The 16,787-nt window shown below is 44.8% G+C and overlaps 1 protein-coding gene across 5 annotated transcripts in view; it reads left to right on the forward strand.

Moving 5' to 3' along the window:
* Nucleotides 1–33: 33 nt before the first annotated feature.
* C2H3orf20 (chromosome 2 C3orf20 homolog) overlaps nucleotides 34–16,787 on the forward strand; it is a 101,908-nt gene continuing 85,154 nt past the window's right edge. Inside the window, exons 1-4 of one of the 5 annotated variants that reach the window (XM_063602719.1) lie at nucleotides 34–10,285; nucleotides 11,091–11,147; nucleotides 11,394–12,013; nucleotides 13,057–13,197. In XM_063602719.1, coding sequence (XP_063458789.1) covers nucleotides 11,530–12,013; nucleotides 13,057–13,197 — 625 coding nt within the window. In that variant the 5' untranslated portion in view covers nucleotides 34–10,285; nucleotides 11,091–11,147; nucleotides 11,394–11,529. Of the gene's footprint in view, nucleotides 10,286–10,985; nucleotides 11,148–11,393; nucleotides 12,014–13,056; nucleotides 13,198–16,787 lie in introns of all 5 variants that reach the window. The other 4 variants (XM_055109521.2, XM_055109523.2, XM_055109520.2 and 1 more) reach the window with 4 other exon arrangements.

Here is a 16,787-nt window from a genome sequence, read left to right on the forward strand (position 1 = left end):
AGTGCCTTTCTTTCCCAGAGGGAGAAATAACTTTAGGAACTGAATTGTACCTTTGTCCTGTCCTTTCCCTAGGAGGCACAGACTTCGGGTTGGATTTGTCAGCAAGGAGGAAAGTTATTGAAACTTTGGCCACTTGGCTGTTCATTTTATTCTAAGTGGGATAGGGACATACCTACCTGGATTTACATGTGAGCTGCGATAGAATAGAAGTATTTATTCTGTAAAATTTGACACTGAGATGTGCTTATAACCCTGTTTCATATCTACTCCCACGACTTACTCATATTTAAGGGTTCTTTTCCATTCCTTTTGCAAATCCTAGCATGCAGGTGTCTTTATTCCAAGGGTTCAGCTTCCAGATCAGCCGATGGACCATAGGTCAGGAGGAATTTCTCCCTGTCAAGCAGTGGAAAACTGCATGGGAGGCAAAATGCTCTGTTCTCCAAGAGGACTCGGAAGTAATCACATAGGAAATGATAAGGAAGACCAGGAGGAGCTCTTCGTAGTCCAGAAAGGTAGAAGTGGGAGTTGTTTACTTAATTTTACTGTCATACCATGCTATTACCTACACTCCTGTGTGCAGTGGGCATTCAGTAAATGTGTGTTGAAGGACTGGGACGTACGTGGAGGCTGCTGGACCTGGTCAGAGACTGATGTGCCTTAGCAGCAATGGTTAGAGCTTTTCAGTGCATCCCACCTCCCTGTCGCCCCCATGCTCGGCTTCCTCACATTCAGGAGCCTGACTTGGATCAGACTTGGGGCTGCACAGTGGAGTAGGTGGGTTCCCATGTCATTAGTAATAAGGAGAGGGTTGGGGGTGGGCAGGGCTCCAGAAAGTCAGCAGTGTGCCTGGGCACCCACCCCATCCTCTACCTGCCACACCTCAGAGGGTTCCTACAGCTGCAGACAAGCAGTTGAGAGTTGATGACCAGGCCCATAGGGCTCCCACAGCTGGTTCCCAGGCCAGTGAGTGCTGTGAGAATACAGTAGCACAAGTCCTTGTTCTCTGAAGAGTGGGAAGGAGAGGAGTGAGTAAAGTAGCCTGTCCCCTGCGGGTCCTCTGCGATGGCATTGTCTCTGTTCCCGCACTGCTGCAGTGTGGAAGGGAGTGCCCCATCCTCATTACAGATGACACACTGGAGTGTGGAGGGGCCGATGACTTGTGCAGGGTCATATGGTACCTAAGGGGCAGATCTCAGACTTAAACACAATTGATGTCTAACCCCTAGACAGTCTTTTTAGTGTCCTCTGCTCTCAGTCTTGTTGCCCTAGTATCAAGCAATCTTAGACAAACATCCTGAATTCTTACAAACTTACCTCTAAACTCTGAGGATGAAGTTGCCAGTCCTTTTAATGGTCAGCCTAATCATTCTGTCAGCCTAATCGGGTAATTGCTTTTTTTAATAAATACACATAAAACCAACTAACCCAGCTGCCTTTTTTGCAGAAATTGACAAGCTAATCTTAAAATTCACATGGAAATGCAAGGAGCCCGGAATAGTCAAAACAATCTAGAGAAAAAACAAAGAGGACTCACACTTCCTGATTTCAAGATTGACCACAAAGCTACGATAATCTACACAGTGTGGTAGTGGCATAAGAATAGACACATAGATCAGTGGAATAGAGGCGAGAGTCCAGAAATAAAACATATATCCGTGCTCAATTGATTTTTGACAGTGGTGCCAGGACCATCCAGTGGGGAAAGAGCAGTCTTTTCAACAAATGGTTCTGGGACAAGTGAATATTCCATGCAAAAGAATGGGTTTGGACTTCTGCCTCACACCACATACAAAAAATCAACTCACGATGAATCAAAGACCTAAATGTAAGAGCTAAAACTACAAAACCTACTGAAACAGCTTGTAGGATAAAGAGGGAGGAGACAAAAAGAAAAATTGGAATAGTAAAAAGAAAAATAGAATTATTAGACATGCTAGAATCATAGGAAAATAGAAAAAAGAAAGGGTAGAAAGAAAACAGCTGGGCACGGTGGCTCACGCCTGTAATCCCAGCACTTTGGGAGGCCAAGGCGGGTGGATCACGAGGTCAGGAGATCGAGACCATCCTGGCTAACACGGTGAAACCCTGTCTCTACTAAAAATACAAAAAATTAGCCGGGCGTGGTGGCGGGTGCCTGTGGTCCCAGCTACTCAGGAGGCTGAGGCAGGAGAATGGCATGAACCCAGGAGGCGGAGCTTGCAGTAAGCCAAGATCGCGCCACTGCACTCTAGCCTGGGCAACAAGAGCAAGGCTGCGTCTCAAAAAAAAAAAAAAAAACAATGAATAGACAAAGAAAGATGGAAAGAGGATGTGTGTGTAACCCAGAGCAGAAGGACTTGAGGCTGACTGTGGAGTAGAAAGGAGAAGGGAGACAGGGACAAGGCAGGCAGCAGAAAGAGCTGTAGGTGTGGGAGCCAGCATCACAAAGGGTGCATCACAAAGGGTCCATCCCAGGTGACCACATCCATGCCTGCAGCACCCGGGTGGACGGCGAAGCAGTTATGCTCGTTGGCTCATGGTCACTGTTATCTAAAGATAACTGTGAGTCACATTTTCTCTGGGATTTCAAAAACTAAATAAACCTATTTATAATCCCCTCTTAACAGTATAATTTAGTTCAGTGTTTTGTGAGCCCTTTTCTGTTTCAGATCCAGTGCTTTGAGTATTGACACACCATCACAGTCTTACTGTGACACGGGCCTATCTTGTACCAGTGTATCCAGCAGATGGCATTGGAATTCTTAGATGTCAGCTCCATACTCTTAAAACAGCACACTCCAACAGAAATAAAAAATAAATCTGTGGCGCATGCCTGTAATCCCAGCTACTTGGGAGGCTGAGGCAGGAGAATCGCTTGAGCCTGGGAGGTGGAGGTTACAGTGAGCTGAGATTGCGCCATTGCACTTCAGCCTGGGCAACGAGTGAAACTCCGTCTCAAAATTAAAAAAAAAAAATAAGCCCAGAGTGTCATTTTCAATTTTCTAGCAACCATATTTAAAAAGTGAAATTATAATATATTTTATTTAACTCAGCATATCCAAAATATTTCAACATGTACTCAATATATGCAAATTATTAGTGAGATCTAAAATTATTCTTCACACTAAGAATTCAAAACTCACTGTGTATCTGGTTATAGCATATCTCAATTTGGATGCTAACGTTTCATCAGGAATACTTGATCTGTATTTAGATTTTGTAAAATAGGCAGTTGAAAAACACAAATTCATATCCAAGTTGTTCCAAAGATACTTAAACATAGTAAAGTTTTTCAGTAACTGAATTGAACATCAAGTTTGAAAAAATAAAACCCAGTTCCTTAGTCATGCTAACCTTATTTCAGATGCTCAAAGGGCCCATGCATCTAGTGCTGCTGTCCTGGACAGAGCGGCTCTAAGTGATCTGCTTTTACACGCTTTATGGTCCGACTATACATAATCCTCCCATTAGTAACTAAAGTATTGGCCAATAAATTTCTCCCAGGCATACATTAAACATTCACAATACTCTGTGGCCATGTTTAACTTGGGAGCAAGTAGTGGCAAAACCTCCTATACAAAAACGTGACCACACCTCATTCATGCCTTTGTAGAGCTAAGCAAAATGCTTTAGATCAAAAATTGCCTTGAATTATTTATGTTCATTGTAATCTCTCCTCTAGGCCTTTGTGTGTTTTGATAGAGTTTGTTTGAATTGGCTCAATAAATCATTTTATTTGCTGCAGAATTCCCAAAGAACATTCAGATCCATATACATGAGATTCCTGCTGCGTTTAGCCATACATTTGCCAGACTTGTGAGGTCGTTTATTCCCTGTGAAAGCTCAAGTGCAGCCCACAGGGAGGTTTTCAGCTGACCTTGTTGTGACATGCAGATGAGGTAGTAGAGTTTAGAATTTGGAACGGGGATGGGTACTGGTCTTTACAGTTAACACAACCTGGAGTAGCTCATGCCATACTGTGTCCTTTTAAGTCAGTAAATTGAACTAAGTCGGTTATTCGGCAAGCAGTTCCTATAAAAAAACTACATGGCTAAGGTGAGTGATGATCACTGAAAGGAATTCATTGACCCACTGAAAAAATGAGAGTAGATGAAACTACTGCAGTCATCCTGCCTGCCCCTGTTAGCTGGCTGAGTGAGGTGTTTTGCCCTGGTGGGCTGTGGACATTATCTTCATGTTTAAAGTGTGTGTACTGGGGGCGAGAGGCCAGGAATGGTGTGATGGGTGTAGGTCATTGTCTAGGATAACTAGAAAATCCAAATGTTCAAAGGAAGTAAGGTGTTGTAGTGAAAAGCTGTCACCCTGGCCTATCGATGTTCTGTTGTGGTGTTTCTTAGTAAATCCCAGGCTGCATCTATATAGTCACTCATAGTAAGTGTGTGTTTGTCCAGTGGTAGGAGTGGCCAGAAATATTGCATCTGTTCCACCCTCAATTGAAACAGCTTCTTTCTCCACTGTATCTCTCTTGTTTTTGTTATTTATTTATTTATTTATTTATTTTTGGAGATGGAGTCTCGCTCTGCTGCCTAGGCTGGAGTGCAGTGGCTCACTGCAACCTCCACTCCCTGGGTTCAAGTGATTCTCCTGCCTCAGCCTCCCGAGTAGCTGGGATTACAGGCACGCACCACCACGTCCAGCTAATTTTTGTATTTTTAGTAGAAATGGGGTTTCACCCATGTTGGCCAGGCTGGTCTCGAGCTCCTGACCTCAGATGATCTGCCTGCCTCATCCTCCCAAAGTGCTGGGATGACGGGTGTGAGCCACTGCACCCAGCCCTCCACTACATTTCTAATTGCCACATTCTCCCTAAGTCTGAAAGCTCACATGCTTAGTAACAGTTTGGCCAGGTTTTAAGCATTTTCTGTGGGGTGTACTGCATTCCTTCCCCCTCCCCCCCGCCTTTTTTTTTTTTTGGTCATTATTCCCTGCGGTTGAACAGAGTCCACCTCCCCGCACCCGACCCCACACCACCCTCTCCACGCACAGCCATAGTTGTTCACGGTTTTTGAAAATCAAAAAATACAAGAGTGGACCTTGCTCCCAGCCCAGGTCTCCCAGGTCGCAAGCGAGTCTGATAACTGTGCCACTGTCTTTGCTGGGAACCCAGGTTTTATTGCTTTTCCAAAAATAATCACCTTTTCCTTAAAAAGAAAAGGCTTTGTATCTCTGTGTCCAACTTATGATCTGCACAGGTTTCCATGGAATGTGTAATCAGTGTATACACACCATTTGGTTCTTCTTTCTTTAACATTTCTAAAACCAAGCTTCCTAGTTATTTTTAATTGTTGCCTAATAGTTCATCAGCTTAACGTACATCATTATTTCACTATAGGGAATGAAGTGGCTATAAGCATCTTTTAGTATGGTTTAACAAACATTGATCTTTATACAGCTAACTTCCCTGACACTCCTCCCCCCTTTTGAAACTGTCCCCTGGGCTGCCACTTTCATAAGCAGAAAAACTGGGTCAAAGAGATGGTCAATTTTATGTTTCTTGCTGGATCTTGTCAGGAGACCCATCACAGTAAGGGCCCTTTGATACCACAGTGAATCTCCTTGAGAATCCACTCCAGGATGGCCACCATGAGATTCCAGTGTCACATTAAACCTTGGCTTCTCATGAAGTTAAGGTCAATCTTATGTGCAGTGGCCCCAACTCTGCTCACCTTAAGATCCACTTCTCTCTAGCAGAGCCCTTCTTTCCTTTTCTCTGCCAAGCATCTGTCCAGAATGCTGTTTTATATGCTTAACAGTACAGAGAACAGCATCTATTAATTTTCCTAGGCCCACCTCCATTTCTTTTATGCATCTAGTGAGGGCTGATTCTCAGACCTGTCCTAGCCTAAAGCCATGCCTGCTCACAAATTGCAGTCACGCACTGACATCTGGACTCGCTGCCCTTATCAGAAGTATTTCTGATTAAAATCAGAGAGCCAGAAACTAGAGAAAATAGCAGAGAACACCGTGACCAGATAACCTGAGGAGGCTTAGTTTGATTGTCTTCTTAAGTATACAGCTGTGTATACTTTGACCAAAAAATGTGTTCTGAATCAGTGCCAGTAAAGGGGTGGAGGTATGCCCTCTCTCTGCTTTTAAATCTATGCTTATTTCCCCTCAGCTGCCTTCTGGCCAGGTACCCTTGATTTTCCTGAAGCTCATTCAGGGCGTCTTCCCTTTTCCTCCCTGTCCTGCTTTTGCACCATCATGTACCCCTGGCAGTTTGCTGGGTCTGTGCCTTTTTATACCCTTCCAGGTGCTCCTAGGACTGGACATCCTTTTTTTTTGTTTTTGTTTTTGTTTTTGTTTTTGTTTTTTTTAGATGGGAGTTTCGTTCCTGTTGCCCAGGCTGGAGTGCAATAGCGCGATCTCGACTCACTGCCACCTCTGCCTCCCGGGTTCAGGCGATTCTCCTGCCTCAGCCTCCTGAGTAGCTGGGATTACAGGTGCGCACCAGCACGCCTGGCTACTTTTTGTATTTTTACTGGAGACGGGGTTTCACCGTGTTGGCCAGGCTGGTCTCAAACTCCTGACCTCAGGTGATCTGCCCGCCTCGGCCTCCCAAAGTGCTGGGATTACAGGTGTGGGCCACCATGCCTGGCCTGAACATCCTTTTTGATCGTAGGCAGAAATAAGTGTGCTGTGGGTGCAGCTCACATCCTTGGCTAACCCCTAGCAGCAGCTATCCATATCCACTCACCCCACCACACTTCCCTCCACGCTGCCAGCAGCAGAAGGAGCACCCTACAATGCAGATGCCTCCTTTGTTTGCCAACTTCAGTAGTTTCCCATCAGCTACAAGATCAAGCTCAGGCTCCTCTCACCTGGTCCTACCCTCCCCACCTCTACACTACCCTGTAGCGGCATCCAGTTCCTTGCTGTTCCACAAACTTGTCAGGGCTGTTTGGAGCCTTCAGCCTGTACAAGAGCTGTGCCCATCGCCTGTAATACAACCTTTGACCACTTCAAGTAATGACCTTTTTTCTACTTAACATTTACTGACAATTCAACTCTGTGCTGCGTGTGTGCTGACCCTTCACACACACCACCTCACTAATCCTCACAGTCCTTGAAGGTGGGGACTAGTGTCACACGTGGCCATTGGGAACATCACACAGATCAAAGGCTGGTCTCGAGGTCACATTGCCTAAACACACATTCATGTGACATGAGAACCTTAACTCTTGCCCTACCAGTGACATTTCCTTCTCTGGGTTTCCATTCTGCCTTGCAGAGAGCACTCTGACTTACTGTAGCCTTCTGTGTGTGTGTCTCCCCTCTCTACTGTGAGCCCCTCAAGAGCAGGGCCCATGCCTTCCCCATCCCTGTCCCAGAAGCTAACTGGAAACAGTGGAGACATGCAGCAGATTGTTGACTGAAGAAGGTGCTGCGTCCATGGTCATCCCTCATATCCTTTATAAATTTCTTATACATTTCATTCCTTTGTGGGAATTGCATCTTGAAGCTTTGTTTATAGCCATCTGCGTGGGTCCCTTAGGCTATGTGGCTGACTTTAATGCTACAGATATTTTTCCGTTTCTGGCATGTAGCAGCGCTGGGCTTAGCATTGTAGAGATTATAAAAGAGAAGACATGGCCCCTGCCCTCCAATTGCAGAGATGAGACCATATGGAACACAATTAGCCATTAAAGACAATACATTTCAGTATTTGCATGGAGTATTTGATTATATAGCACATGCAAATTCTTTGGAATGACATACAAGGCCCTGCAAGATCTGATTCTAGGCCACTTTCCCAGTTTCATCTGCTACTCTCCCATGGATCCCCCCACACCCCAGACATACTGAGGTGTGTGCAGTCCTCTGAGCCCACCATGCTTCCAATGTCACCATCTCTTTGTAGGTGCTGTTTCTTCTTCCTAGAATGCCTGTCTTCTTCCTATCTGCCTGGCAACTTCTTACTCATCTTTTAGAACACTGTCTAGTGCCAGTTCTTTCCTTTTTGTTTTTGTTTTCATGGCCTTTGTACGTTTTTCTGTAGTGTGACCCTTATCACATAAGTCAATTTTGTAAGTCTGCTCTGCCTGTTCATTGTTGAGTTACTTTAGGTCAAGATCCATGTCTCAGTGATGGAAAAATGAATGACAAAATAGAAATTGGATAAATGGAAAGGAAGGAGTGATGATCTAACATGGCTGGGGGTCAGTGGGGAATCACTTTCATTGGCCAGAATAGAGAGCTAAGTAAAGTGGCTAAGTAAAGTAAAGGCATTAGAGGTTCATTTGCATGTGGAAAAAGCTTGGAGGTGGATGGTTAAGTGCTGGTGTGGGTGCCACAATGTCGTCAGGAGCCCGGGCTCTGCTGCGCAGCTTGGCCACCTTTAATGCGAAGTTTCCCTCTTCAGGGTAACCTCGTGGCTCAAAATGGTTGCTGGAGCTGCAGCCATCTTATCCATTTCAGGCAAGAAGGACTAGAGAGATCAGCTGGTACAAAAAAAAAAATTATGTTCATTCCCTGAAGGCAGTCTCCTTCAAACAGATTTCTCAGGGTCCTTTACCCAGGAGCTTCATCTGCATCTCAGGCCAGGGTGTAGTGACATGGTCACCTCTGAGTTTTGAAGAGATGTAAATATACAGCAATAAACATAGGTTATCTCCACATTTAATTTAAAATGACATTGCTTTTTAAAACAGTTTTTAGGTCTGAATACACATTTCTCAAAAAAAAGATATAAAATGGCCAATAAGCATATGAAAAGATGCTTGGGGAATTAGTCATTAGGGAAATACAAATCGGAACCACAATGAGACATAATTTCACATCTACCAGGATAGCACTAGAGTCAAAAAGGCATAATAACAAGTGCTGGCAAAGAGAGAAATTAGAATTCTCAAAACGCCACTGGTGGGACTGTGAAATGATACAGCAGTCTGGCAAGCCCTCACAAAGTTAAACACTTAGTTACCCTATGACCCAGCAATCCCACTTCTAGGTATACATATGTGAGAGAATGAAAACATACATCCACACAAAAGCTTATGTATGCATATTCGTAGCACTATTCACAATAGCCAAAAAATAAAAATAACCAAAATGCCCATTAACAAATGAGTGGATCAACAAATTGTGGTATATCCATACAGTGGAATATTATTCTGTCATTAAAAGGAGTGAAGTACTGATACATGCTATATAACATGGATGAATTTAAAAAACATTACAGCAAGTGAAAGAAGACAGTCACAAAAAACCCACATAGTTGATGATCCTATTTTTATGAAATGTCCAGAACAGGCAAATCCATAGAGATAGAAACTAGATGAATGGTTGCCTGAGGGTGAGGGGAAACAGGGAGTGACTGATGATGGGTTTTGTGTGGGGGCAATAGAATGTTCTAAAATTAGATAGTAATGGTTATACAACTCTGAATATACTAAAAGCCATTGTACACACGTTAAAAAGGGTGGATTGTATGTGAATTTTATCTCAATAAAGCTGTTCAAAAATTCAGCTTTTATCTGTAAGATATATCTTCAAAATTAACCTCAAAAAACAAAGGAACTGGTGGCAGGGGGGATAAGTTTCCCAAACCAGTTAATATTTCAAGACTTATATTAGTTATCTCCTTCTTCTCATTTAAGTCCTGACTTAAAAAAAAAAATCTGCCCTGCACAGTCAGGATCAGATCCCTCTGGCTGGTTGCCCAGATGACCGGGATTCTGAGTGGTTTCTTTGTCCTGTGGACTTCTCATTTCAAAAACAAAGCTCTTTTTCCCAATCTGCAAAGCTGAGGAATGGAGATGCCAGGAGGTCAACAAATAGGCGTAGGAAGCCACTGTATCTGCAAACCAGCAGGATGCTGGAAAGGTTTGCTCTTTGGGGCTCATGTTCCTTGGAGATTTTGTTACTGATAGATGGACAGAGGCAGGTCAGAGGCCATGAAAAATTAGTGTGGTGTTTGGAAAGGCCTCTGTGCCAGGAGTCTGCAGATGGGTGACTCCTGACCAAGAGCTCTGATTCCTCAGCAAAACAAGAAAGATGATAGCCTTCTCACCACTGGGTGGGCACACGAGCTCGTGGCCATGAGCCTGCCCTGTAAACATGGAAGGAGGGCACCAGGCAGGCCATCCTGGAATGGCGAACTTGGGGTGGCTCCAGAGGGGACGGGGTTTGAAAAGGGAAAGGGAGCATTGTCTAGTGGAAAAGAAGACATAGGTGTGTTGGCTGGAGTGGTTGTCAGGATAAAAGGTGGTCGAAGAGATGGTTGGACAGCTGCACTCACTGACAAGTGTGGTCAGAAGCCTTGGGCCAGCAGCCCTTCCTGGTAAGTGGGCTGGTTAGGGTTGTTGGAGTTGGACAACAGGAACAACTCGCTGACTCTGCATCAAGATGCTGGAGATGGCCATCAGCATCTAAGTCTCCCTGGGGTTGACCTTTGCTACGTGCTGTGGATTCTTGAGTCTTTCACGGAGGCTCACACTCTCATGAAGACCCTTGGGAATTACAAGAAACAAATCATTTTTGTGTAGCATAAGATGTGACTAGTTTTAATTTGATATATTATTAAAGACTGCTATCAGGTTCATTTTGTTCAGAAAAATGAAACTTTCAGGATCTGGTTACAAAACTCTGCCAGTGTATTTACAGGTTTTTCTAGACATTTTTTTGCTTATTAAATTGTTCTTTATGCTTCCTCTCTTCAACCAGTGGTCTATTTTTGGTATAAGTTAAGAAGGTAAGAATAAAACACAATGTAGAAATATGTCAGGGTAAACATTACTGTAGTATTAAAGTGGAAAAATATTTATTATAGTCCATTGATTTTCAGGCACATATTTTCCAACTTTAACATCTCTGAAATTGTAATATGTCTTACAGTCAATGGCAGCTTACATTCATTTTTTTCTTACAAGATGGTGCATCTTTTGATCACTAATGTCTTGGATTTGATGAAATTTGGCAAATTATATTAGTGATTGAGCTTAGTAAATGCATTGTCCTCATTCTTTCCTGTCTGCCCTCAGATGTACATGTTGGATAATTCCATGCCCATCTTGGCATTGCAACCAGGAGCTTCTGCATCCCTTGCTTCCAAAGAGAACCAGTGAAACATCTTTTTGTTCTTGCAGGTTCTTACTGATTGACCACAAGCAGATCTTTCACCCTCGGATCTCTAGCTACAAAAGGTGCAATGGGACCTTTCTCTCTTCCCCAGCCCTTCCATTCCTCCAGCCCCCCCAGGGTCCTATACCCAGTTTGTGTGACTGTCCTTGAAGCTTTCCTGGAACCATACTTATCACCAGACCTTTCCCAAAGTGACTCACTAACATTGGTCTCTCTGATGGTGTCTCTGGGTAGGTAAGGGATGGGGGACCTCCCCTTGCCCTACTACGGGGAGAGTGACTAACTCTTTTCTTGTCCTTTCCGGATAGGAACCACTGGCTTAATGACCTGTAAGGGCCGTTTCAGCACATCCATTCTGTCCATCTCCAAGCCTTCACCGTAGGGAAGAACTTTTGCTCTCAGTCACCTCTCAGAGAGCTCTCTTTATAGCTGAAGGTCCCTCTCATGAGTTACATCAAGAGTAACCTAGAATTATACCAGCAATACACAGCCATGGCCCCCAAGCTACTCGCCCGCATCTCCAAACTCCTCATGATCTGCCAGAATGCAGGCATTTCTGTACCAAAGGGCATCAGAAACATCTTTGAGTTCACTTGGGAAGAGCTCATCAGTGACCCTTCAGTGCCTACCCCATCCGACATCTTGGGCCTGGAGGTCAGCTTTGGAGCCCCCCTGGTGGTGCTCATGGAACCCACCTTTGTGCAGGTCCCCACACTGAAGAAGCCACTACCTCCACCACCACCAGCACCACCACGTCCAGTGCTGCTGGCAACCACTGGGGCAGCCAAGTGCTCCACCCTCTCTCCCACCATGGCCCGTCAGGTGCGCACCCACCAGGAGACCCTGAACAGGTTTCAGCAGCAGTCCATCCACCTGCTGACGGAGCTCCTCAGACTGAAGATGAAGGCCATGGTGGAGTCTATGTCGGGTAAGGCCCAGATGTTTGTGTATGTGCCCATCACACCCACTACAGACGGGCGTCTCAGAGGCACATGCTGGGAACAGGTGGCAACTGTGGGTCTGCTGTAGGAATTGGATGCCTTCCCTCTGCGGCTCCTGGAATCATCCTCTCACTCCTCCCTGTTCTCCCATTTTTCCTGCCATTGCCCCAGCTTTCCAGAGTCCAGATTGGAAGGTTAGTAATAGGAACGTGCGAGGTCAGAGGCACTAAGGGGCAGTGTTTGTGAGAATGATGCTGAGGTGGGGAGACAGCACCCATGTCCGGGTGGCATATGAAGTTTTCAAACCAGCAGGGCTGATTGGGAAGTAGCCAGACAGAGCCCAGTAGAGCCAGAACAAGGGGGAGTCATAAGAGCCAGGGTCCCAGGCCAGGCGCGGTGGCTCACCCCTGTAATTCCAGCACTTTGGGAGGCTGAGGCAGGAGGATCACAAGATCAGGAGTTCAAGACCAGCCCGGCCAGTATGGTGAAACCCTGACTCTACTAAAAATACAAAAATTAGCCGGGCGTGGTGGTGCACACCTGTAATCCCAGCTACGCAGAAGGCCAAGGCAGGAGAATCGCTTGAACCCAGGAGGTGGAGGTTGCAGCAAGCCGAGATCATGCCACTGCACTCCAGCCTGGGTGATAGAGCGAGACTCCATCTCAAAAAAAAAAAAAAAAAAAGAACCAGGGTCCTTCCAAAGTGAAGGTGTCATCCCAGGATCAAGGCCAGGACCTACAGCAGCACCAGTGATGGAGCCTTCTGGATGCTGCATCATTTCAGAAACCAATAGCATCGGTACCCAGGCCTATGGGTAGGAAGAGAGACAGGCAAAGGGAGGAGAGCAAAGCGACATCTGAAGGGTCCTCAGAGCTTGAGAGCCTTTTACAGTAGCCCCCTCACCCCTGCATACCCTAGGAATAGCGCTCTACTCTACCCTTCTTTCCTGGGCCATTTACAGAGGTCCTTTTCTGGAAGCATTAGCCCCATGCTAGGAGGGACATGTGTTGCTTTCTATCATTGCTTTAGTGGGTGCCAACCCCTTGGACATCACCAGGCGCTTTGTGGAGGCCAGCCAGCTCCTCCACCTCAACGCCAAGGAGATGGCCTTCAACTGCCTGATCAGCACAGCCGGGAGAAGTGGCTACAGCAGCGGACAGTTGTGGAAAGGTGGGTACCTGAGCTTCAACCCTTAGGTAAGAAGTGCAAACAATATCAGCAGGAATGCAATGGAAAGGCAAAACCCCCAGTTTGAAGGTTTGACATTTCCAAGAATTGAGGTGGATGTGGAGCAACAGGGATTTTCAAATGCTACAGGTGAGTGGATGAATTGGTGCAATTCCTGTGGAGAGTGGTTTGGCGGTATCTGCTGAGTGGGCGACAGCTACACCTCACAACCCAGCAGCTCCTCTTAGAGGTCATTCCCTAGAGCTGTGCTCTCAAGCTACATGCAGTGAAGGACTCATGTTTAAAATTTCCAGTCTGTTGTGGACTGACCCTTTTAAACACATGATAAATGTCACAGCAGTGTCAAGTTGCTGCACAGGCCTCTCAGTGCTCACCTTCAGTTTTTGTGCTCACCTGGTCATGGCCTATGTGGGTCAGTGGCAGTCCACAGGCTGCACTCAAGTCATACAGCCCGAGGGAAGCTCACACATATTCCAGAAGCCATACAAGAATGTTTATTGCAGGCAGGCATGGTGGCTTATGCCTGTAATCCCAGCACTTTGGGAGGCCAAGGCAGTAGGATCCCTTGAGTCCAGGAGTTCAAGACCAGCTTGGGTGACATAGTGAGACTGTCTTTAAATTAAAAATAAAAAAAGAAATGTTTATTGCAGAATTCTTTGGACTGGCAAAAATTAATCCGAATGTTTATCAACAAGAGAAAAAGATATAAATTAAGGTCCATTTAGACAGTGGGACATAATGAATCATGAAAATGAGTGAGGCACTAAAGCATAGATATTTACAGAGAGAAATCTCCAATGATAGTATTAAGGAAAAAAAAGAGGAAGCTGTGGGAGGATATTACTTTTCAAAGTTTAAAAGCATGGAAAGTAGTAATATATCATTTATAGGTACATTACACAAAGTACAAGTATAAAAGCATGAAGGGGGAAATTCGAGGAAGTGATCTCTGGGGAGAGAGAAGGGGAACAGGATCTGGAAGACAGCAAGCAGTTGAGTCTGTAATGTTCTTTTTGTTGCTTTTTTCTCACCCAGTGACCTCTCTCTCTCTCTCTCTGTTTCTCTCTCTCTCTCTCTCTCTGTTTCTCTCTCTCTCTCTCTCTCTCTGTGCGTGCGTGTGTGTGTGTAAGAACACAAAATCTACTCCCCAAGCAAATTTTGAGTGTGCAATAGAATGATATTAACTATAGTAACCATGCTATATATTAGTTCTCCACAATTCATTCCTCTTATAAGTGAAAGTTTGTACCCTTTGACTAATATTTTCCCACTCCCCTGCTGCCACCCTCCAGTCCCTGTCAACCACCATTCACTCTCTGCTTCTATGAGTTTGAGTTTGACTTTTTTAGATTCCTCATATATGTGAGATCATACAGGATTTGTCTTTTTTTTCTGGCTTTTTTTTCATTCAGCATATAATGTACTCTAGGTTCACTTATGTTGTAGCAAATGGCAGGATTTCCTTTTTTTTTTTTTTTTTTTTTTTTTTTTTGAGACGGAGTCTCGCTCTGTTGCCAGGCTGGAGTGCAGTGGCACGATCTTGGCTCACTGCAAGCTCCACCTCACAGGTTCATGCCATTCTCCTGCCTCAGCCTCCCGAGTAGCTGGGACAACAGGTGTGTGCCACCACGCTCGGCTCATTTTTGTATCTTTAGTAGAGACGGGGTTTCATCATGTTGGCCAGGATGGTCTTGATCTCTTGACCTTGTGATCCGTCTGCCTTGGCCTCCCAAAGTGTTGGGATTGCAGGCGTGAGCCACCACGCCCAGCCCAGGATTTCCTTTTTTAATAGCTGAATCATATTCGTGTGTGTGTGTGTGTGTGACATTTTCTTTATCCATTTATCCTTTGATGAACATTTAGGTTGTTTCCATGTCTTGGCTATGTGAATAATACTGCAATGAGCATAGGAGCATAGATATCTCTTTGAAATACTGATTTCTTTTCTTTGGATAAATACCCAGAAGTGGAATTGCTGGATCATATGGTAGTTCCATTTTTAAATTTCAGAGGAACTCCATACTGTTTTCCATAATGGCAGCACCAATCTCCATTCCCACCAGCTGCATGCAAGGGTTTCCTTTTCTCCACACTGTTGCCAGCACTTGTTAGCTTTTGTCATTTTGGTAATAGCCATTCTAACAGGTGTAACGTGGTATCTCATTGTGGTCTTGATTTGCATTTTTCTGATGATTACTGACATTGATCTTTTTTGTCATATACCTATTGGCCATTTGTGTCTCTTCTTTTGAGAAATGGGTCCTTAATCCACTTTTAAATCAAGTTATTTGGTTTTTGCTCTGCAGTGTTTTATGTCTTAAGCTTGGTAAATACACAGGTGTTCATTTTGAATGCCTGAAAGTAGTCATTGACAAGAGGTTTTATAGGAAGCATAAAAAAATTCTATCTCCCAACTATTTGCTGTCGCCTGTAGAGTCAGTCCCATTTAGTCTCTCTCCCTGTCCACTGAGTCAGTATCTTTGTCAGGCTCCCCTGATGGTCAGAGATTAAACATCTGCTAATACACACATACAGTGCAAATAAATTGCATAGAAAAATTGCAGATCTTGGGGAAAAAATGTAAGATTTCATGAAGTCAATGAAAGTGATGCTGGAGAGCTGCAGAATGCCCCTCCAATGTCCCGATGCCTGATGCGGGGGAGCAGCACTAGCCGCCTGCCGCAGAAGGGAAAACCGAATACAGGATCATGACTCCATGGAGAGGAAATAAAAAGCAGTAAAGCTCTTCAATAATTTTGCAAAAGGAAAACATGAAGGGCCTTATGTTTTATTGCCATGATACAATCATTCAGGAAGAAAGAAACCATACTGCCTTGAAAAACCCAGCAGTCATTTTTATTTTCTTTGTAAGACTTAATGTGTTCTTAGAGTACCAACTAATTTTTTAAAATACAAGATAAAATGTTATTTTCATAAATTTTGGCTTCCTTTTCTAAGACAAAGTTGTGATAAAACACTCTTCCCCACAGTGTTTACCATGAAATGAAGATCTCTGTTTTAGGGGAAGTTACACTGTGCCTGTTTTGTTTAGGATCAGCCAGGCTCTGAGACCACAGGTCCTCTAGTTGTGCTGTAATTATTTGTGCAGGTGGTGATCGCCAGACAGAGCTCTGCACCTTGCATTCTGTTTTGGGGCTTAAAGATCTCCCTCATTTGGGGGCACAGCTGCTAAGTAGTCTGTTGCACGTGCATGAGAGTCCCATGGCAGATGTCAGGGTAGCTCCAGCCCAACCCTCGGGCCTGACACCTGCCTGAGCCACTCCCACCTGAATACCATGTCTCCTCACTTTTAAAAGGAAAATGGCCCTCACCACTAACACTCTTTCTGATAAAGTGTTTCAGCATTCTTTCAGGATGAGGGAGGCACAGTGGCTTCTGGCATCCTCTGTGGGCTGCGATTCATCTAATGGAGGAGAATGGGAAGAGAGTTAAGCTGAGCTGGGGGCAGGGGGCCTTTTGGGTGATCTCTACATCCTGCTGTCCTGCTGCACCAGCCGATTGCTGAGAGCGCCCCTCTCCATCACACTCCCTAGCAAGCATCCCTGTCTTGT

This window comes from Pan paniscus, chromosome 2 (genome assembly GCF_029289425.2).
Source record: "Pan paniscus chromosome 2, NHGRI_mPanPan1-v2.0_pri, whole genome shotgun sequence".
In the NCBI taxonomy this organism is placed as follows: domain Eukaryota; kingdom Metazoa; phylum Chordata; class Mammalia; order Primates; family Hominidae; genus Pan; species Pan paniscus.